The following is a 24,334-nucleotide window of genomic DNA, read 5'->3' on the forward strand; positions in this document are numbered from 1 at the left end:
TCTTTCTTTTTTTGTTGTTGATGTAAGTACATAGTTGTCTGACACCTAATATGAAGTGAGACCAGAAATGTTTTGAAATGTAAACATAAGATCAGACATTTATGTCATTTCCTCTACTGAGGAGTCGAGGAAGCCGGACTTGCTGAAGATTTATTATTGCAGCAGTAAATCACGTATTAGTTTCTCAAGTATGTGTTCTTGAGGAGGGGGAGGGAGGTAGAGAGAGAGAGAGAGAGAGAGAGAGAGAGAGAGAGAGAGAGAGAGAGAGAGAGAGAGAGAGAGAGAGAGAGAGAGTAGAGGAAGCCAAGAGTCTGTGCCTGCCCGAACTCAAACCTCCCACCAGACTCCTGCAGGAAAGGGAATTTAAGCTTTCAAACCTTCAAATAAGTCTTTTGCGAATTCTCTCGTGGATAGCAATTAAAGAGGCAGCATGTAGATCAGAATTAGCATATCTTCTGTCGAATCCCAAGGTCCTTGAATCGGTGCATTCATACACTGTAAACAGAAGTAGTCTTTACTGATCAGAAATGAATGGGACCACGTGTGAGGAGTAAAAAAAACAAAAAAAAAAAACAAATTCTGAACAACAACAGCAACAACAAAAGGAATGGAAGTTAGAAGAAAACATTTAGACCACTTAAAGTTTGTTGACAGATGCTGTCTTTTATTCATTTGTCTTTTAAATTGAACTATATTTAAAATATATATTTCATAACTGTGATATTTTAGATCAATATCAACAGACATATCATTAACTAGATTTTCATTTTGTGAAATACCAATTAAAATAGTATTAAAATTTTACACTGTAAAAACAATATTGTTGGTTTAATTAAAAAAGTAAGTTACCTGGTTGCCTTAAAGTTTATTGAAATTAAACATTTGAGTTGATACACTGAAGGAAATTGGTTGAATAAATAGAAACTCAAAATATTATTGTATAATGTTATACATTAATATCTGAACCACATAAAAAAGTGATAAATCAGGAAAATAGCACTATTTGGCATGTTTAACTGCGTCATCACAAATAAAACACACACAACCCAATATGCTAACAAAATATTGTAATATTTTAATAAAGGTTCACTGTAAAAAATTATTTAGAAAAAAAGTGACCTGGTTGCCTTAAAATTTTGAGTTAATTGAAATTAAAGTTTTGAGTTAATACAATGAACATTTTTTGAGATTCGACAACCTTTATTAAAATATTATTAAAGATTTTGTAAGCATATTGGGTAATTGTGTGTGCTTTATTTCTGATGACGCAGTGAAACATGCCAAATAGTGCTATTTTGATGATTTATAATTTTTTTCATGTGGTTCAGATACAAAAATATTTTGAGTTTCTATTTATTAAACAAATTTCCTTCATTGTATCAACTCAAATTTTTAATTTCAATAAACTCAAAATTTTAAGGCAACCAGGTAACTTACTTTTTTGAGTTAAACCAACAAAAATCAACCAATTTTTTTTACAGTGTTGTTGATTCTCAAAAAATGTCATTGTATCAACTCACATTTTTTATTTAAATCAAAATTTTAAGGCAACCAGATAATTTAAGCATTTCTGAGACAAAAACATCAAGAGAATTTCTGAGGATTGGGGATTATTAATACAGCAGGCCGTAGGATTTTCTTTTTGAAAAGGTTTGTGTGATGTTATGTTGCTGTGTTTTGGGACAGACAACGGGCCTCTTAACTGCATTTTTGTGTGTGACTCTGTTTTAGGGGTTGTACAGTTCTCACATTGTGTGTGTGTATGTTGGGGGTAGCAGCACAAAGGTTGATGGCTGCTGAGCAGTTTGTGCATGTGTGTGTGTGTTTGTGTTGGGAATGCTTGGTTGCTTATCCAGGCCGTATCCCAGCCTGCTGTGCCCAGCTACCACGGACTATTGGCAGACTCTGCAGGACGTAAGACTAGAGAATAGGACTATGTGCGTGCATATGTGTGTGTGTGTGTTATTGCCTTAGGCGGTTGAAGATTTGGGAGAGGCTATATGTATATATTTCATACCATATAATAGATTACGACACCATATAAAGATAAGATGATCTTTTGTTTATCATTATTTATGCAGTCCCACCTTTGTCTTTTCCTTTTTTCCAGTAAAGTCTTTCCCTCCTCTCTGAATTCCATTTCCCTTTATTTTTGTTCCTGTATCCTTAGGGTTTGGGGGATGGGGTCGGGTTATTGACCTTTCGCTACACCTTAGCGTTTTTGTTTCTGCAGTACTGGTCCAGACAGGCTCGAGGGCGAGACCAGGCGCCCGTCTCTCAAAATGGCTGACACACAGCATGTGTGTGTGTGTGTGTGCGTGTAAAGGTGTTGGTCTGTACGGGAGTGCAGGGATATTTGTAACACATTTGGGTTTTTGCAGATTTTATTCAGAAAATTATTAGCCTAAAGATTTGAAATTGTATGGCATGTCATTATCCATGTCATGTTTATAACATAATCGGTTCAGATCCCATTAAACTGGAAGTTCAAGAAACACAGGGGTTACATTCCTAACACTTATTCTGTAGAGTAAAGGAAGCATGTAATCATTTTTACAGTAAATGAAAGAGAGCTTGTCCATATCTGCGTAAAGATATGATTCGATCTGTTGCAAATCAAATTACAACCCTAAAAAATAAAAGGCCTTAAGATGTTACTTGCTTTTTATATACATTTTATGCGCATCTAAAATAAAGATGTGACTTGGTTCCAAAACTGATTTTCTCTGTCTATCAATCACTTCTTCTCTTGTATTGACATTTCAAATGCAACCCCTTATAAACCTTTGTATGGATTTTTTTGTGTGCAGCAAATTAGATGGGGGCGGGGGGTTGACTTGTGTGTCAATGCTTTGGAAGGGTCGTTATGCAGGTAAATTAGGTCAAACAGTGTCAAAGGTCAGTTTTCCCAGAGCTTTGTGACTGCTTGACTGAAGGGTCACTTTGTTTTTGTGCAGTGGAACGGGGTGAATGGGTCCTAAAGCCAATGCTCATGCATGTGGTTTGATGGATCTTAAGATCACACTTCTCAAATACAAGCTCTCAAACCATTCACACAGTTGCCTGGAAAAGACAAGGGCTTTTTTACATTGACACTTTTTTAAAGAATAACCAGTGCCATTGGCCTACACACACATACGCATTCACACACACACACACACACACACACACACACACACACACACACACACATGTCGTGTTTTCATGTTTTATGGGGACTTTCCATACGCGTAATGGATTTCATACTGTACAAACTGTACATCCTATCCCCTTACACTGCCCCTGCCCCTAAAACTACCCATCACAGGAAACATTCTGCATTTTTACTTTCTCAAAAAAACTCCTCCTGTGTGATTTATAAGATGTTTTCCTCATGGGGACCTAAAAATGTCCCCACAAGGACAAGGATTTCGGATATTGCCATCTTTGTGGGGACATTTTGTCCCCATAACGTAGGGATTACCAGGTCACACACACACACACACACACACACACACACACACACACACACACACACACACACACACACACACACACACACACACACACACACACACACACACACACACACACACACACACACACACACACACACACACACACACGTCTGGTTCACTATCTTTGTGGGGACTCTCCATATCGTAATGGTTTTTATTCTGTACACACCATATTTTCTATCCCCTTACACTGCCCTGCCCCTAAGCATCACAGGAAACATTCTGAATTTTTACTTTCTCAAAAAAACATAATTTAGAATGTTTTTAAAGCTATTTGAAATATTTGAAATATATTGAATATATTTGAAATGTCCTTATAAACCAAATTTATAGCGTAATACCAGTTTAATACCCATGTAGTTATATTTGTGTCCTCATAAACCATAAACAGGCTCACACACACACACACGCACGCACGCACGCACACACACACAGCGGGACTTGTGGAGACTCTCAGTAGAAGTAATGGTTTTTATACAATCTGTATATTCTCTCCCTAAATTATATTTAGGGAGAGATATTTATTAGAGATATTCTCTCCAAAAAAAACAAAAAACGCATTCTTTATGATTTATAAGCTTGTTTCCTCATGGGGACCTCAATTTAATAATGGCAGCGGCTATTTGCGCTAAGTGTAAATAAAATGTAGTTGCTAGTCAAGTGTTAATAGCAACTAGATTCACTCAGTGAAAATAACTTTTAGCATTTTCTTAGCGATAGATGATATTTACACTAAGTGCAAATAGCTTTAGATGATATTTACTAAGTGAAAATATTTACACCACATAAAGTTGCAGTTATTTGTAATATAAATAGTAATTGCATGTAATTCATACTTTATTTTCTCAGATACATAGTATTGTTGTACATAAATAGGATCCAATAATAACAGAGGGTGAACCATCCCTAACCATACCCAATAAATGCTTTTATTATAATTAAACATTTTGTTAGGCACTTTATTTCCACTTTTATAGCATTTTCTTAATTTGTATTGAAAATACATTCTGAATTTCTTCTCCCATGTGTTTTCCTTTCAGACGTAGACCTCTCTCAAAGCAAGACCACAGGAGGAGCAGGTTCCTCGGGGACCACTGGAGGTATGGGTTCTCATCTCCAGTGCCTGTCCGTCCACTGCACAGATGAACTCGGAGAGTCTAAGGGCCGCGGGGGACCTGTCCCTTCCTGGCGTTCCCTTCACTCGGACATCTCGAACCGCTTCGGAACCTTCGTAGCTGCGTTGACTTGAAGAAACAGAGCAGGAGACTACCAGGAGAAGGATAAGGAAACAAGACTTTTTTTATATGGAGGCAGGATAAATCAGTGTTTCTTTGTCAGGAAAATTTGTGCTCTTTTTTTTGTAGAAAAAGCAAAACATGAAAAAAAAAAAAAAAAACATGTCACACTGAACTTACTGTAGAATGGTATATAAAATGACAAGATGATAGTGTACCAGTACTGATCCAGACCTCAATATTTCTTTACATGTCTATGCATTCTGATGGCTATTCTGTTCATCCATTGTTGTGTATTCTATGCTTTTTTCATGCCCACTTTTGTGCCCTCTCTGGAGATCTAATTTTTTCATCTTTGAAATAATTATTGTTCCTTCTGCTTATTAAAAATCCCTGATTCTGTATAAGATCAAGGTCTTTTTTTCCTGACCCTCTAACCCATATATTAGACCTCTCCGCCCTCGGGGCAGGTAATTCTATTGTCATCAAGGGACACAAGAGCGCTTTGAAATTTGGTCCTTGCAGACATGCAGCTCTCTGCCTTCAATGAACTAAAAGGGGAGTGGTCAGGGGAATCCTATTAGAACATGATTCATAGAAATTCAATGATGTGCCATGTCTTTTCAAGCTGTCTTAAAATGCTTTAATGCAGATGACTGACCCTCCCCCAGCCTTTCTCCACCACTTTTGGTTACTCAAACCTGTCGGATTCCTTCATTACTTGTATATTAGGTTTACCGCATTTTCCATGTTTCGCCCATCGGATTGTTTCTCGAACACCCAGGATGCTTCGACACTGGTATGCCGCACAGCTAGAGGAAACCTTTTGATGTTAAATGGATATCAAATAGAAACCAGAATATTGGTATTGCACATGTAATTTTTTTAGGCAATCTTATACTCTTTAGAAAAATGTTACAGTTGACCTTAAATACCTGAAAAAGGTTAGATGGAAGGTCACGATGGCAACGTGGAGATTTACAGAGGTCCTTTTTCTTTGTTTCTTTTCATTTTTTAAAGTAATATGTAAAGTGCAGTTGTCTGTTTTCCTGCATATTGTATATATATGTATATGTTTTATTGAGTAACTAAATAACAATAAATATGATGTTAATGGTGACGCTTTGAAGAATTCTCTTTGTTACACATTTGCTGTGAGCAGCAATATATATATATATATATTTATTTATTTATTTATTTATTTATTTATTTATTTATTTTTTTACACATCCAATATTTGTATTTGAGTGTTAAACACCAACTCATAAAAGAAATGCACTAACTGTCCTTTACATGACACGGCACAGATTGTGCTTGCAATTTTAATATTTAAATGATAATAATAGCACATCATGTGGTTATTGTGCAGTTTTTTTATTTAGGGTCTAATTCTCACTATTTACTATGCATTTTGCCCCAATAAACTCCAAATTACTGCTTATTAATAGTAAGATAGTTGTTAAATTTAGGTATTTAGGTGTAAAATATGTAATAAACAGCAAATATCTTAGTAATATACATGCAAATAAGTTAACTAGTATAACTAGTTAATAGTGAGAATCGGACCCTGAATTAAAGTGTTCCCAAATTTAAAGAATATACATTTAAAACAACTGTAAAATGAAGGGCTTTGGGCATTTGGTTTGACTACTTTAAGACCTATAACATGTTTTTATGTTCATCACTTGCCATCCTCTGTCAAACATTTATATTTTAATATAAACATTACATTTTATAGCAACATAATATTAGCAAACACGATTAAATGAAATAATTATTAACAGATCATTTATCAATGTAATTCTAATAGTTATGAATGTCATTAAACTTTAATATATTTGTTATATATGCTCATAAATGAACTACTTTGTCAATTACTAATCTGTTCATCTCCAATTAAAGAAGTGTATTATAAAGTGTTTCCCATAAGCTTTTGCTGTAAGCTGTTGTTATTTTTATCAACAGGCACATCTCCTATTAAGCCTAACTAAGTGTTAAGCATTTAATTAAAAACCCCCATTGAGTTTTGCAGCACGGCAAATACAGTAAAAAAAGCCAATTGGCCCCATGCTGCTTGAGCTGGATGCTGAATTCCTATAAATACACAGCATGTTTGTTCAGGGCAGATATGCATCTTTGAGAAAATACCACAATGTTGACCTAAGTCTGCTTCCTCCCCCCCTCCGAAAACCACCCTGCTTATGAACGCACCCCTCCACCCACCCTTTACAAAGATCCAGAGGTGAATGTCTCAGAAAGGAGAGAAAAAGAGAATGTGCGTCAGTAACGTAGGTGCTGAATTTGCTTTGCTCCTTCTCTTACATGGTTGATTTTACTGACTTTTACATTTAAAATGGGTGGGCAGAAGAGAGAGAGATCTGAAAAGAGAAGTCAGAGTTATGATAAAAGTAAAAAAAAGAGCCTTTAAGGCACTCGCAGCTTTCAAAGACAATCACAGAGAAATTCAAAATACTTAAACCTTGAAAACAAGTTATTTCCACTTCATGAGAGGAACTGATGAATAGCTGTGGTTGTAATCCCTTGATTGCACTTTATCGAACCCTTTAGAGACTTCGAGTAAGGTTTATCAAAGCCTTGAGACACCGAACCACAGAAAATGACTGAAATTATGACAACATGACATCACTTGATTTTCAACAGGCCTAGTCAAAGGGGTGAACACATCTGTATTCATTCAGAGGAAGCTGTACTCATTCTGATGCCTATAATAATGTTTTTCACAAAATGTCAGTAAAATATCAGAGAAGTTAAAGGAATAGTTGACCCCAAAATTCTATCATTTACTCACCTTCATAGAATGGTAACACTTTATATTAAGTTTTCTTTTATGGTCCCTGTTAAGATTCCAGTATGCAAAAGTGGGGAGTTTGGTATCTAATTTGGTCCACTTACAATTGAAATAAGATTCATGACAGGACATTAGCAGCCACTGCATCTTTTGCATTGTAATTACAGTATAGGTTGTGGCTATATCAAGTCAAGGCAAGTCAACTTTATTTATATCGCACTTTTACAATGATGATTGTTTCAAAGCAGCTTCACAGTGTTAAACAGGAAAATATTGCAACAAAATTTGATTCGGCTGTACAGTCACTTTGGAGAAAATGGTAATGTAATCAGCTCATTTCAATTTATCATATAGCGACAATGTGGGCAGATCAGTGATATAGTTGATACAGTTAATTTAATCATTCATTTTATTTGGATATTTAGTTGAAAACTTTTAGTGTCCCCAACTGATCAAGCCAAGCCAAAGGCGACCAAAGGAACCAAAACCCCATCAGGGCATGATGGAGAAAAATAAATCTTGTAAGAAACCAGGCTCAGTCGGGGTGCCAGTTCTCCTCTGGCCTATTAACACACCGTGTATGATTATTATTCTGGCAACCTTATAGGTCAGAAATCATATTAGATCAGAATATTCGAAAGTTTGAGGTATCACGCAAGAGACGGGTTCTTTGAGGATGATGCGTCGATTACATAAAAATATGAATATTTGTAGGATCGGAGTCATCGTGCCGGAGACGGGTTTATTGAGGATGAAGTGTCGGTGAGGCAAATATTGAATAAATAAAATATTAATAACTATAATACTAATGCAATCTCACTAATGTCTCAGAAAGCAATGAGATTAAACGGAGAGCACATTTTTGATAACAGTATAAACAGTTAATTCTACAGTTTCATAAAATAATCAAAAATGTCTCAAACTGTGCTTATCAAAAAACAAAACAATCAAGATTCATAAATTCAAGCCAGTAAAAAACAAAAAAACAACAAAAAAAACAGTTTGCTTAAAAATCTAATTCAAATAAAAAAATGATAGGCCAAGTGTATGTGTTCTTTAAGTAAAATGTAAGATAATGTAAGATAAATGTGTCTAACTGAATGCTGTATTTGGTGAATGTGATTTCTACAGGAATTCCTGTTCCTGGTTAACATCTTTGTTGATCCTTGTACAACATTCTAATCAACCAATCAGATTTGAGACACAAGTTTACAGTTTATGTCAAGTTTAGGCTTGAGAATCGTCCTTTTTAATAATAATAATAAAAAAAACATAGCCTTTGCAATAAATCAAATACAGAGTTACCTAATCATATTGGAAGATAAATGAAAGATTATTGAGTATTGCTAATGATCTACAGCTGCTGGTGTCCAAGTGAGAAAGTGGAAAATGTACTGCCAACAGCACAGCAGTCCTTCATTCATTCTTTCCCAAAAGACATGCACGCACATACACACATTCCTTCACAAGCTCTTAACTCTCACCTCTGATCCAGAGCATTCTTTTACCCATTTTTTTTAAACAAGTGTGCCAAATACACTCTTAAAGCTTCATTTGACAGGATGTCTCTCAGTGTGTATCTTCAAAGTGTTTCCTCTCAAACCATAGTTCTAAATAGTTCAGTGTTCAAGAAAGATGTTTAAGTGATAATCCTACATTTATGTTACAATGTGTCTGTGACTTCTCCATACTTCCACACCTGCAGCTCCATCAAATTCTGTGTTCGCACAATTCTTTCCCTTATGACTCATTCACACTCATGGGAGTGTAAGGGCACATTTACACGATAACAATGTACTAAAAAAGGAAATGTTTTTCTTATACGTACAACAACATTGTCCAAATGATCCCCGTCCACATGGATCCACAAAAATGACTAAAACATTGTATGCTTGTATTCTGCAGCCAGGTCAGTAGTTGGCGATCTCACTTTGTAAAGAAACTCTACGCGCAGACTGAACACGTAATACGAAAGCACATGATGTAACCGATTTCACAAATTCACGATTTTGTGGCAATAATGGTGTCCTTTTCTAAAACTTGCACTTTGAAACCCGTTTTCAAAAGTGTGCCGTTGTCATGTAAATGAACGGCCACAAACATAAAAAGTTTTCTATTTTCCGAATGGCTCCCTGAAAGCCACTTAGCCGTTTAGCTCCTTACTATCCACAACAACACTTATTTTCCCTTCTGCTGGCTTGGGGTTTTAAACCAGTATTTAACCACAGGGGAATAAATGTGTTTGGCCACATAGTAGAGGTCAGCCTCATGAACATTCAGCGGTGAGTCTTACCCTTATTTTTTTTTAAATATGCATTGGTCAAAACTTGTCTTCAAAATTCTTCACATTGAGAAACAGAAGTATGTTTGGACCAGACTGTGAAATATTTCATTGCTTTCACACAAAATGCATTCAACGACCACATCTTCCAAAATCCATTAACTCTTTTATTCATCCTCCACCACCTGTGAAACACTGTGGCTGTGTCTGAAAACTTAGGCAGCTGACTCGTTGCATCGCTGACTTTTCAGGCAGTGTTTGCACACGGAGGTACCTCATTAAACTGATTTCGGACAGACTTCCAAGGCAGCATAACATTTTAATAATCTACAGCAAAATAGTGAGTGCTTTGGTGAAAAAATAGCAAATATTATTTTCCCACAGCAATAATTTCTTGGTAGAAATGACATCAGAAGTGGAAAAACATTGATGCTAACATTGGATTCAGACATGCCTTGATGCCTTTGGATGCAGCACATTTTTCAAATGTTGTCATTTTTGTACATTTCTGCAAATAATTATATAGAAATGCACTATATTGTCATTCGTTTGCTCAGCCCATTTCAGTGCGGACAATTTTTCTTACCTGGGACAATATCAGGCAAGCTTTGCTCAGTATCTAAAACTGAGGAAAGGGGCAATTCCATCTATTCCTATAGTGATTTATCAATTTATTGACTGTCTAAACAACTTCTGATTAAATTGAAAGTTTCTTAGAGAGACAGCATTGTCTAGATAACGCAAGATGCTTACAGTAACAATAGGAAACACCAAGTACCGTACAAAACTAAATAGTGTGTCTAATGACACACAAAGGTTAATATTAATTTGTATTACTTATGTATTATTTTGTATGACATATACTTATGACATACTACGTTAGTTTAGTTGCTTACAGATCGCTCACTCGATCCTTCTAGCTAAAGTCACCTTCTTTACCATATAAGTTAAAACGATAGTCATTGACAAGGCTTCTATTCATTTTGGAAAAAAAAATGACAAGAAATGACTTTTTTTTTTGTCGTTGACAAAAAAAGACAAGTCTAAAATGTAGTTTAAAAAAATAAAAACCTGAACAAAAAGCACTGTATGTTTTTTTATGTTTGCGGTTGCCGGATTTCAGTCATTTTAAATCCACCAATCAGAGCTTTTCTGTGAAAAGAACACCTATACTATTCGTTGTTTTACCTAAACATGTGCAATCTGGCAACCATGTGCATGCTCTCTCTCTCTCTCTCTCTCTCTCTCTCTCTCTCTCTCTCTCTCTCTCTCTCTCTCTCTCTCTCAACACCAATAAACACAAATAAACAAGTAAGCTGCATTTTATCAATCTCCATTTGAAATGTTCTGCTTAAAGTGTCATTCGGTCGGTCTGTGTTCTGTCAGGACTCACGAGCAGCTTAGCTGAACAACTGAACTTGTGTGAGCTGCTGAAATAAGCCAATCAGAGCAGAGCTCAACATTAATATTCCAAATAAGGCAAAAACAGAGCATTACATCCTAGGGACAATTTATAGGGTTGTAAATGGACCACATGCCCTCTATGTAGATATCAGAGAACAATTTAACATATTGTTTCAACTCATTCTAGGGCACCTTTAAAACTGTATGTCTGTACTAAACAGTAGGATTCCAATACAAATATATATATATATTAAAAAGTACATATGAAACATCAGGTGTAGGGCAGTTGCTTCCCATTTCAAGACCAGGTTAAGCCAGGTTATGCCTTGATGAGGCAGCACAGTAGACTAAGGGCTGGGGACCGTATTCAAATTGTGACATGTCACGCTTTGGATGTTCAGATATTGTATATTGCCATTTTTGTGGGGATAGTTTGTCCCCATAATGTAGGGTTCACCAGGACCACACACACTGAATATAATGTGCTGTTGTGCGTCCACTTGTGTAATATGACACAGGTCAGTGAGAGTGTGTGTGGTTGTGTTCTTGTATGTAACTGTTCTAGTCCTCTTCTCTAAATCTCTCTACCCTGTGGGGGGCTAATTCAGGAAAGAGCCCCAGGTTGTAAGACAGTACTCAGGGTGGGATGGGGGTGGTTTGTGCTCTTTCTACCCCCATGGCATGTTGCCATCCCCGTCTGACTGAGCAAAGATGACTGCCCACCCCCTGGGTGTCTGTGGGTGTTTGTCTGGGATGTCTGAGACAGATTTATGCGAAGCTTTCTGAACCATTTTAGTTCATTGGTCACCATCTGTACCAGGCAACTCACTTTCTGATAAATATATTTATTTTCATAATTTTCATCCAACAGAAGTATCATTCATTTGACCACCATATTGCAACGTGGCCTCAAAAGTCAAACGATAGTCTGGATCTATATGCAGATAACAATATGTTTAAAAATTCAAAATTTAAGACATATCCATAACTTGACCGTGAAATGAATGGCCTGAATTATAAACTCAAAACCATGATCAGCGACCACCTAGAAGGCACACATACATACAAACAATAAGACAAAGAACCTGGTTAAATCGGCCTACCTCAGATCAGAAAGACCTGGAAATGATGATCATGCCAAAAGAACTACAAAGACAATGATAACAAAACTACAAAAGAATATTAATGGCAAATGACAAAATTAAAGACATGACAAAGCACCGAATCCTGACACATATGTGCCACCAATCTAAATGAGTTTAGTGTAATTGGCATCAACATGCGTTTTTCTTCCCTGCAGGCATGTTAGCTGCTACATCCCTTTAAGCAGGACCCTAGGTGTCATTAAGGGCTGCTTTTAAGTCATCTTGCTAACTTCCTTCATCCCCTTCACTAGGATGTTCATCCATGTTTTGGTTGCACCAGTGCTAGAACCCTTGGCCTGGGTTTAAATAGAATGGCCTAAGCCCTTGATCACAACATTGCGATTTGCTGTTGTGATGTCACAATTTATGTTAATATGGATGGACCTGGTCAGAAAAAATGCTCAGGTAGGCCGTGGGATTTAAACGATGCCCAATTAGCACTAAGGGGCCTAAAGTGTGCCAAGAAAACATCCCCCACACCATTGGTTTTAAGATGGGTGGGGTAAATCTTTTCATGAACCGATCAAACGAAAAATGTCACCATGTAAACGATCTGACCCGATTACTTTTCAGTGTGCATTCTTACATGAGGTTATAAACAGCGTGTCACGCTCACACCAGGCTATAAATGTTGACAAGAGAGGAAAGTAATTTTTTCTGAGGGTTAAACTTTTTATTTCTTAAGAAGTTATGAAGATAATGTTGGAATAATGCGAATACATAGCCTGGCTACACCGTCTCATCTTGACAGCGTTTATTGTCCCAGGCAGTTTTTACTTCAACTGTGCCTGACAAAAGAATTATTTTTTTTCTGAGATGGCTATTACACTTTGCAACAAATAAATGGTGGTCGTTAAGAGTTGCTAGGGCTACAGGTAAAATTCCAGCTGGTGGAGTGGACAGCGCCGACATTTTTTGATGCGGCAGACAAACTATGTTCGCATGTCACAAAATGATTGAGAGTGAAAAACAGCACATGTAAACCGCAGATCGGTTTATACAACACCTCATGTAAACAGGCCACTAAATCTTTCAATCGGAAAAATTTTAATCGGAATTACAAAAAAGTGTGTATATAAACGTGGCTAGTGTCAAGCAAAAATGATTACTGTCCATCGCTGACTGGGAGGAGCAGTCGTGCGCAGTCCTACATCACCGGACTAATTTGCCTAATCTTCAAGGTACTTTAGACTGCGGTGGGAACGCAGACAGTAGCAGGTCTAGGGGGTAAAAAAGTTCCTGTAAAAAAAGTTCCTGGTACAAATTGTTCCGGGTAATTTCAGTGGAAACAGGGCTACACTTGAAAACTTAAATTCAGTATTCGGTCAAATACTTTTTGAGTTATAAAGTTGCAACAAAAAAAAACACGCAATTCCCACTCAAAAACTTTTTATATTAATTGTGAGTTAGTTATGACATATACATTTATATTGCCAAATATAAAGTGGAAGTTATATTTTTAACAGTCTTCCAAAGATTTGAGAGAAGTGATGGAGGAGAAGAGTATAAACGAACAACTCAGTTTCTGTATTTTTGTCCAACACTAACACAACCAGGGCTGCAAGGGGGTAGTATTCAATAACTAACTTTTCCGTCCACATTTCAACAGTGGCCCAGTGAACATTCATGGTAAATGCATGTAAATACAGCGTAATGGTTCTTTGCTGATCCTAAGGTGCTGCAAAGAACCAATGAAGAACTTTTATTTTTTAGAAAGTTCCTGCTTCACAGACAGCATAAAGTCGACAAATCGGTCAGGTATAGCTGACATGGAATCAGTTGACAATTGTATTACAGTGTATTCAAGTTGTATTACAGTGCTCTAAACATTGAATTATATTATTTTCTCTTAAATTCTGTTGCAATATTTTCCTGTTACCATTGTGAAGCTACTTTGAAACAGTCTTCATTGTAAAAAGTGTTATATAAATACAGGTGACTTGACTTGACTATTAGAGTTGTATTACAGGGTGTATTACAGTGTATTACACATTGTATCCTTAACAACAGCTGTTTAACCCTTTTCTCATTATTCCCCTTCCTATCGAAACTAAACTATAACATACTCACCACATTCACACACAATGGAAAAGCAGATTTTCCAGACCTGGGAACCTCAGTAACATGTGGTATCAACATCCATTTTGGGATCCAATCACAACTGGACAGCACTAAAAACAAATCTAAAAAGAGTTCAAATGTATTCTCCAAATGCATTTGTGATCCAATCAGATGTCTAGCTTTGAAGCTGCTAAGGAATGCATATGGCAACGTTACTGTAGCGTAAACAGTAATGCATCCTGATGTGCCCTGAGACAACAATAAAGGACCACCTACTCAGAACACACAACCAATGCATCAAGACAAAGGATTTATGCTTTGCCACACTGATACATCTTTAAAAATAAACAATCTCCTGATCATTGACTGTATGTCTGACAGACACACAAACATGTAATAAAACACTGATATAAAGATATCCCATCAATCAGACTATATTTTAAATTACTTGAAGCACGTTGTAACCTATAAATTGCTTTGTGGCACTTTTCATTATTCAATAAGTGACAAGCTCTTCTACAATTTTAAATCTTTCTCTGATTTTTACATAGCTTCACAGTTTAACATCACATGTTCCAGTCTCTGGCAAACCACATTCACCACAATTACCAGATTCATGCTTGCCAGAAATAAAATGTTTATGATTAAACACAGTGTGTCCAATGTGGAGTTGAGATAATATTGTCCTCCAAGTATTTTAATACTATAAGGTCGACCAATGGCAAACATCGGGCCGTCGGCGATCATCTGTTTGGCTAGTTTTTGCATGTTCCACATGATGTAGGTAATGCCTCCTCTCATGTGACTTTTACCCATTTCTTCTCCATTCTTTTACAATTATCCTCCACGGCATGCATTAGGGTGTCTATCCGCTTGTGTTAAAGAGGTGATGAATTGAGAAATCAACTTTCCCCTGAGCTCTTGATGTATAAAAGGTCATAGTAATATAAGAATATACTGTAAGTTTCAGAGCTGAAAACTAAATTTTTAGTCAAAGAAAAGCTTTTATAGACACCAGACCCAGAAAACAACCGTGTGCGCATCTTGACATCATCTGTTGCAAAACACTGCCTCTATAGCACATTATTCAGTGGCGTTAATTAATTCAGTAGCCCTGCCCACCGACTCATCTAAATCAGTAGCCCCGCCCACTGACGCGTCTAATTCAGTAGCCCAGCCCACCGACTCGTCTTATTCAGTAGCCCTGCCCACCGACTCGTCTAATTCAGTAGCCCAGCCCACCGACTCGTCTAATTCAGCAGCCATGCCCACCGACTCGTCTAATTCAGCAGCCCAGCCCACCGACTCATCTAATTCAGTATCCCTGCCCACTGACGCGTCTAATTCAGTAGAACTGCCCACCAACTTATCTAATTCAGTATCCCCACCCAACGACTCGTCTAATTCAGTAGCCCAGCCAAACGACTCATCTAATTCAGTATCCCCACCCAACAACTCGTCTAATTCAGTAGCCCCACCCACCGACTCGTCTAATTCAGTAGCCCAGCCCACCGACTCATCTAATTCAGTATCCCCACCCAACGACTCGTCTAATTCAGTATCCCCACTCAACGACTCTTCTAATTCAGTAGCCCCACCCAACGACTCGTCTAATTCAGTAGCCCAGCCCACCGACTCGTCTAATTCAGTAGCCCAGCCCACCAACTCGTCTAATTCAGTAGCCCAGCCCACCGACTCGTCTAATTCAGTAGCCCCACCCAACGACTTGTCTAATTCAATAGCCCCACCCAACGACTCGTCTAATTCAGTAGCCCAGCCCAACGACTCGTCTAATTCAGTAGCCCCACCCACCGACTCGTCTAATTCAGTAGCCCCACCCACCGACTCGTCTAATTCAGTAGCCCAGCCCACCAACTTATCTAATTCAGTATCCCCACCCAACGACTCGTCTAATTCAGTAGCCCAGCCCAACGACTCATCTAATTCAGTATCCCCACCCAACAACTCGTCTAATTCAGTAGCCCCACCCACCGACTCGTCTAATTCAGTAGCCCAGCCCACCGACTCATCTAATTCAGTATCCCCACCCAACGACTCGTCTAATTCAGTATCCCCACTCAACGACTCGTCTAATTCAGTAGCCCCACCCAACGACTCTATTCTAATTCAGTAGCCCAGCCCAACGACTCGTCTAATTCAGTAGCCCAGCCCACCGACTCATCTAATTCAGTCGCCCCACCCAACGACTCGTCTAATTCAGTAGCCCAGCCCACCGACTCGTCTAATTCAGTAGCCCCACCCAACGACTCGTCTAATTCAATAGCCCCACCCAACGACTCGTCTAATTCAGTAGCCCAGCCCAACGACTCGTCTAATTCAGTAGCCCCACCCACCGACTCGTCTAATTCAGTAGCCCCACCCAACGACTCGTCTAATTCAGTAGCCCAGCCCAACGACTCATCTAATTCAGTATCCCCACCCAACAACTCGTCTAATTCAGTAGCCCCACCCACCGACTCGTCTAATTCAGTAGCCCAGCCCACCGACTCATCTAATTCAGTATCCCCACCCAACGACTCGTCTAATTCAGTATCCCCACTCAATGACTCGTCTAATTCAGTAGCCCCACCCAACGACTCGTCTAATTCAGTAGCCCAGCCCACCGACTCGTCTAATTCAGTAGCCCAGCCCACCGACTCATCTAATTCAGTAGCCCCACCCAACGACTCGTCTAATTCAGTAGCCCAGCCCACCGACTCGTCTAATTCAGTAGCCCCACCCAACGACTCGTCTAATTCAATAGCCCCACCCAACGACTCGTCTAATTCAGTAGCCCAGCCCAACGACTCGTCTAATTCAGTAGCCCAGCCCACCGACTCGTCTAATTCAGTAGCCCCACCCACCGACTCATCTAATTCAGTAGCCCTGCCCATCGACTCATCTAATTCAGTAGCCCCGCCCATCGACTCGTCTAATTCAGTAGCCCCACCCACCGACTTATGGAGCTGTTCACGCTAGCCAGCAGCAATCAACATGCTGAAGAAGAAAGCTAGATATTGCGCTATTCCTGGTTGTGGAAGCACACAGTTGCTGTATGAGCTTCCTTTGGATCAAAATATTAAGAATGTGTGATATTTCATTTTCCAGCTGAAGTGGGGAAGACATTCGTGTTCGCTTCATTTCACCGCAAAATCGTTTGTAAACAAGTCTCCGGTCGAGCTGGATTTGCAGACATGTTGAGATTAAAACACACTTCTAAATTGGATCCGACAGGAATGTTGCAACACACTTATGTGATTAAAACGTGTTTTTATATGTAATAGTAGTCCCGGGCTGTGTGTTTTCCAGACGGGCTACCAAAACGTAAGCCAGTCGGCATGCCGGTGAATCTCAAATTGTGAAATATATCCTTATATCCACCAATCGGATATATTGCTTTTATCCACCAATCGGGCAGGCCAAGTAATATTCTAATCAATCGCGGACGGATAAGAAATTAATCATTGTGTTTGTTTGATTAAGACGTTACCGAGCCCTGTGATCGAGAGAATCATTCCGGCTGACGCTTTCAAATCAGTCCCTCCCTCATGTGAACTGAACTGACAGAGGAGGGTAAGCTCATTAAATATGCAAATATTATCCAATCCTAGCCTTGGGCGTTTACTTCCAAGTCTCCAGTGCGTCACGCCCATCAAAACCCAGCGTTCAGGAGAGAGCCTCAAAACCAGTGTAGAAAATAGCCTATTACTGATAAGTTATGACATTTTTGAGTGTAAAAAACACACAAACATCATTAGTTGACCTCAGACAACAGTATTAAAAAAAAAAAAAAAGCCAGGTCATGACACCTTTAAAGTCTATGTAAAGTAAAAATTTGTTTGTGTTTTGAGTTTGTCACATCACTGAAAAATGTGTTAACCACCCAGCCAAAGATAAAAAATAAGCTAAATATTCTCTGCTCTCAAATGCTGGGGACATGTCCGCTGTAGGCAGACAACACTTACTGGTACGTACTGCCCACAATGGCATAAGTTGTCGGTGGGACGGGAGGATGAAGGGACACCGAGGACACTAAACAAGGACACAGAGCTTATCACAACCAGGTAATATGTATTTACGTGATGATGGCAAACTGCAGGATACAGTAATGTTTCTGTTACGTATGTAACCCTCGTTCCCTGAAGGAAGGGAAAGGAGACGTTACGTCAGTTACTGACAGGGGGGTTTGAGCCACCGTTTTAGCCCCACCAAAGAATGCTGAACACAGACTTGGTGAAAAACTGTTTAACAGTCTGCACAATTCAGCACTACACAGCTCACTGACTTTGTGACGTGTTTCAGCAATATATTTCTAATATTTATAATGTTTTAGAAACAAATCTCAGAATTGCCTTTACAGGGACTTTAATATACTGTTTTAATATACATTCACTATATATACACTAATAAAACACTATAATATACACTATACAACTCTGTTAATAAACACTCACATGGTGCTGTAATACTATCGAAAATCCTTCTGCCTCGATATGTTTATCCCCTGGCTCCACCTTAGCTCTCTAAATCTTGAACTGTGCCTTGGCTCTCAAATTCTCCAAGAAGAGATTCAAATGAAATGAAATCAGATCAGATCATATCATTGCTCAACTCTTGTTTGCATGCCAACATTAAATATGTTGTGTATGTTGTGTATAACTCTTTTTGCATGTCTGAAAAATATAGTAACACCCAAAACAATTAATATGTTCTTCAAAGCCCAAAGCATATTTGCTAGCAAATGCGTCAATACCTCCAACATTGTTTTTCATTTTTATCATCTTTAGAAGATTTTTGATTTTAGTTTTTTCACAATGGTAGTCAACCCTGAGCATGATTATATACACATGCGATTTTTGTTCTGCTTTTTTGTTGGCACAGACTACATATAGCATACAAGAATGCCAGTGACTTATCACAACTTGTTATTCACACTAAATTTATTTATTTATTTATTTATTTTTATTTATTTATTTATTTATTTATTTATTTATTTATTTATTTATTTATTTATTTATTTATTTATTTATTTATTTATTTATTTATTTATTTATTTATAGGTTTCCTAATTTAGTTTTGGAGTTCTTCTGCAACGGGTTTATGTGCATTAATGGTAAAAACAAAACAAAACACTTTCATATTCTTTATAATATAAATTGCACATCACCACATTGTTTAATGATTCTCAAACGACTCGTTGAATGAATCAATCTCACTAAATCCCTTTTTTCCGTGAGCTAATCTGCTCTGATTGGTCAGATGACACAATCTGTTGTGATTTGCCTACCTCTTACAACGCGTGTTTTGAAAGCTAAGCGCTCATTACCGTAACTGAACTTCAGCTCCAGAGGCTTCCTAAAGTCCAATGTAGCCTAGAAATCTAGACGCACCCTAGCGGCAGCAAATCTAATCTGCCTGCGAGTGTTGTCTAGCAACTTTCAATACACTTCTGAGCTCCCAAACTCTGGTCGGGCCAATCATATTGTGTTTCGAGTCGGTGGGCGGGGCTTAACATAATGACGGCAGAGTTGTGCTTGCGTGCTTCACAGAAGCTGGCGAACGGCGGTCTTTCGAATTAGTTTTGACTGCGACTCTGGAAGACTTGGAGTTAAGCTTTTCTCTGAGAAAAGAACAAAGAACGGCACTGAAGTCATTCTTAAGAAGGGAAGATGTGTTCGGAGTTTTGCTGACCGGATACGGCGAAAGTTTAATCTGTCAAGGAGCTATGCTTCACCTTCGTTGCTCTGGTTGGTTGTAGCGATATCCAATTGCGTGCACGCCGTGCAGAGGGAGTTTGAAAGACAACCGTTTATCCACCCTGTCAATGGTGAGTTTCCAGACCAAACATCTTGATGTGGGTCTGGCTTGTCAGGCTAAGTCCAATGATGAAACATTGGACGAAATATTTCTTCAACCCAAACCTCCATCGCAAGAACGATTTGAGCAAGATTTTTCTCAGTGATACGCTACTCATTTTGAGGTAAATTATGAGATGTTGCAGCTGTAATTCCTTACAATCAGCATTAACAAGAGTATGTCCAACAACAAACCCATGTGAATTTTTTTTATTAATTGAGGTGCACATGCTAGAACTGTATTAATAACAGTGCATACTTTATTGGTCAATTCTTTCTTTTGAGAGACAACTTTATTTTATCGTGCATGTTTGACTTAACTTTGCAGAACGTTTACATTCACAAACAGCTGTATTACACGCTGCATGACAGAGAACATTTGAAAAACCATAATAGGGGCATATTAAGAAATGTCTCCAAGCTATTCATTTTTAAAAATAAATAAATATCAGTGTAATTTATACTGCCAGTTAACCAAAACTCACCCATTTACTGTTGATTTTCTATTTTTCTTTTCCTTCCTGCCTCTTTTAGTTTCTCTGATACCTAAAAAATGTCTTTCACTCTTTCTCACTGTGTGTTATTCGCCTCCGGTGGGTGAAACTTTTGGAATAATATTCTTTCTCTAACTCCTTCCTATTTTTATTTTCCCCTCTCCTGGATGACATGCATGTCATTGCACAGTCACGGCATCACAGGCTTCTGTTGCTGAAGACAAGCAACCCCCTCCCTCCATCCATTTCTATGAGCCTCACTCAAACACAAACGCATAAACAAACCTAATTAGTGAATGACAGCAAGCTGGCCATTGGAAGAGCCTCATTAAGGCTTACAAACTGTTTCACGTCAACTACTCTGGCAATGATTTATCATGCCTGGCCACTAAGTCGACAGTGTGTATTTGTCTGTGTGTGTGCCATTGGTGAATTCTATGGCAGTATCTTAGTTCCTTGGAAAAGTCTTCTCTCAGTTCCCTAGTGGTCATACAAATTTGAACAAGTCACATTACAACTCATTAGTCTACCAGTGCTTTGACAGTGCACTTGAAACAAAGCTGACTCACAAATTCCATCACTTAGCAGTGTTATACTGTTGGTCATTGCTCAAGTGGTCCTAAAAAGGTATTAACACCTGATGAGAGTTTGTATTCTTCATTTCTCACCTTACAACCTTGATGCCGTAATCAACTTTTCTGCTACCCAAGTCAACATTATGTCACAACATACACATTCAGTTATCGAACAACACCATTTTGCAAGCTCATGGTAAAATGGAAGCATATAACAAACATATTTAATGGTTGTTTGCTTATTTCAATGACGTGTGATACCTCTGTCAAATCAATGACTGTAATCATATAAAACATAACACACAACCAAATCTTGAATATGATATGGATATAGATTACAATTTCAGTCTCAGTTTTAACGTTGTTCTATGCTGAAACGTGTTATTTATTACAATTTTTTGATACAATGGAATCAGGTAATGATCAATGGAGGACTCAACAAGGACACTTGAGAGTAACAGTTTGTCTGACAGGGAATTGTCAAAGGGAGAGTTAGACATAGGAGAGCACAACCAGAGAACAACAAGGGAGATGAAAGATGGAGAAGCAAGAAAATTAATCAATGAGGGGGAAACTTGGAAACTCCAGTGAATGCCCTGACCAGGGAAACAGTGGCAGCTGGAAACCAAGTATACACTGGAATGGTGTCAGTACGGTGGTGGCTTGACGGAAGGAGATCTTCGCATTCTCACCCCAGGGAAGGAATTGGCTCCAGCTGTGCTGATGTTTGTGACAGAATGTCTGCAGGAAGTGTCCTCCTGGTGGGGCTTCCAAGAAGCTTGTGTATGCTGGATGAAGACACTTCTGGAAGCAGTTACCTCCCCCAAGATATCACTTTGGTGGAAGATCACTGGAGAGTGATGGAGAAGCCAGGAATGTTCTTGGATGATGACTGCTGTGGAGTCCCCCGAAACCAACCCTTCATTTTAAGTTCATTGTTTTAAGTGTACTTAAGTAAGGTTCAAATATATATTTTAAGTATACTTTATACTAATATTAATGTACTAGAAGTATTCTTTAAGTATATTGTTTCAATAAAAAAATATATATATTTGTACTGCAACTATTCTTCAATTGTACTTATTGTACTACTTGTCATTTTTTAAAATAATTTTGTTTATGAAAGTACACTTTGAAGTATACTCTCTGTAAACTACTTTACTAGTTTTATACTGCAAGTATACTTGTGAACATAACATCATATGTTAGGTTATTTAGTCACTTTATTTCGCATTTGCATAATAAGTGATTTTCAATATCTTGTTTCTGCTTCTTCTTCACCTTCGTTTTGATCTGAAGATTCTGAACCCTTTCAGAAGATGTTTCAGAAAATATCGGCATCTAACATATAACATGTAACGTGCAAACATCCAAAATCGCCCCCTATACCCTCAATTACCCCTAACTATTTACACTGATGTCCAAAACCATATTGGACGTTATTGCGTGCACTCATTTATTCCCCAGATTGCACCGCAATAATGAGTGTACAGCAGAGGTGGACAAAGTACACAAGTTCATTACTTGAGTAAAAGTAAAAGTACTGCTGGTCAAGTATTATTTTGTTACAAGTGAAAGTTATATTAAACATGTTTTACTTAAGTAAAAGTATTTGTTTTAAAGGGGGGGTGAAACACTCAGTTTCAGTCAATCTCATGTCAATCTTGAGTACCTATAGAGTAGTATTGCATCCTTCATATCTCCGAAAAGTCTTTAGTTTTATCATATTTATAAAAGAAATATGGGCTGTACCGAGTCTTTCCGGAAAAAACAGAGCGCCTGGAGGCGTATCGTGTGGGCGGAGCTAAAGAATGACAAGCGCGCAAAGCGGTGACGTCCTCAAGCGTGGAGAAACCCATCTATCTCAGCTAATACAGATAATGATCCACAATCAAATCTGAGGCTGAAATAAATTGAACAGGAGAAACGGCAACATCAGGATGTCCGTCTCTGTGGTATGTACTGTATTTAGGGGCCTTTGTGTGCAGTTTATGAGGACATGATTCGGTTTATGGACTATTGTATGTGACTAGACCTTAGAGGTAGCAAGCAAAACGGTTTTGCACGTCAGAGTCAGAATAGTGTAACGTTATACAGAACAACAATGGAGTAACTGTTAGCGCATTTGAATGACGAAGCACGCGATCGTATCGTTTACTGATGTTTACTCATGCGACGGTAGCCAATAGCAGAGATATTTGAAGTTGATTTACTCACCGGCATCTTCCAAAGCAGGACCGCTCTGTCAAAAACACACTTCTTTGGTATGATTTGGTGAAGTCCTGTGACAGCAGTGACCGTGGAAATCCACTTTGCGACGCGACTGAAGCGATGCCTTGAAGCTTCCCGTCATTTCTGCGTTCAAATCGGTTCAAATGCAGCGCTGCCTTCCCGGAATGCTGTGCTGAAGCTTTGAAGTCGCTCGACGTCACCCATAGGAATAAAGTGGAGCGCGGCGCGTCATAAGTGTTCACGGACGACTGGATCTGCACCTGAGAGACTGTTTACAGCGTGCATTTCCTCTCTCTCCCTCTAGTCACGCGCGCGCGCACCCTACCGGGAGAAGAGCCCATACGGCCCATACAAGGACCTTCCGCTCTATTTAACGTCAAGTAGACCCATACTCGAAAAAAACTCGCCGAAACTTGTGAGAAACCGGAAGGAGTATTTTTAACACAGAAATACTCCATCAAACGTCCAACATTAGTTTTTGAAACTTTGTCTATGTTTAGGATGGGAATCCAAGTCTTTAAAGGTGTAAAAAGCTCAGTATGCATGAAACAGCATTTCACCCCCCCTTTAAAAAGTACTTAAGTATCAAAAGTAAAGTTCTTTTTTGTCAACACATTATTTTATTGTTGTTGTATGAATGTAAACTATGCCATGGTTTAAGCCAGTCATTGATGCTCCATCCGGCATACTAGCATACAACTGATTTAAACTAGGTGAAATACTTGTAGAAAAGTTACAAAGCCCTT

At 38.4% G+C, this 24,334-nt stretch overlaps 1 protein-coding gene across 1 annotated transcript in view; it reads left to right on the forward strand.

Annotated features, from left to right (window-relative positions):
- The window catches only part of mn1b (meningioma 1b), a 17,501-nt gene extending 11,656 nt beyond the window's left edge, over nt 1–5,845 (forward strand). Inside the window, exon 2 of the mRNA XM_067437721.1 lies at nt 4,538–5,845. Coding sequence (XP_067293822.1) covers nt 4,538–4,746 — 209 coding nt within the window. The 3' untranslated portion in view covers nt 4,747–5,845. The remainder of the gene's footprint in view (nt 1–4,537) is intronic.
- The last annotated feature ends 18,489 nt before the right edge of the window (nt 5,846–24,334 follow it).

The sequence above is a fragment of the Pseudorasbora parva genome, chromosome 3, assembly GCF_024679245.1.
Source record: "Pseudorasbora parva isolate DD20220531a chromosome 3, ASM2467924v1, whole genome shotgun sequence".
Classification (NCBI taxonomy): domain Eukaryota; kingdom Metazoa; phylum Chordata; class Actinopteri; order Cypriniformes; family Gobionidae; genus Pseudorasbora; species Pseudorasbora parva.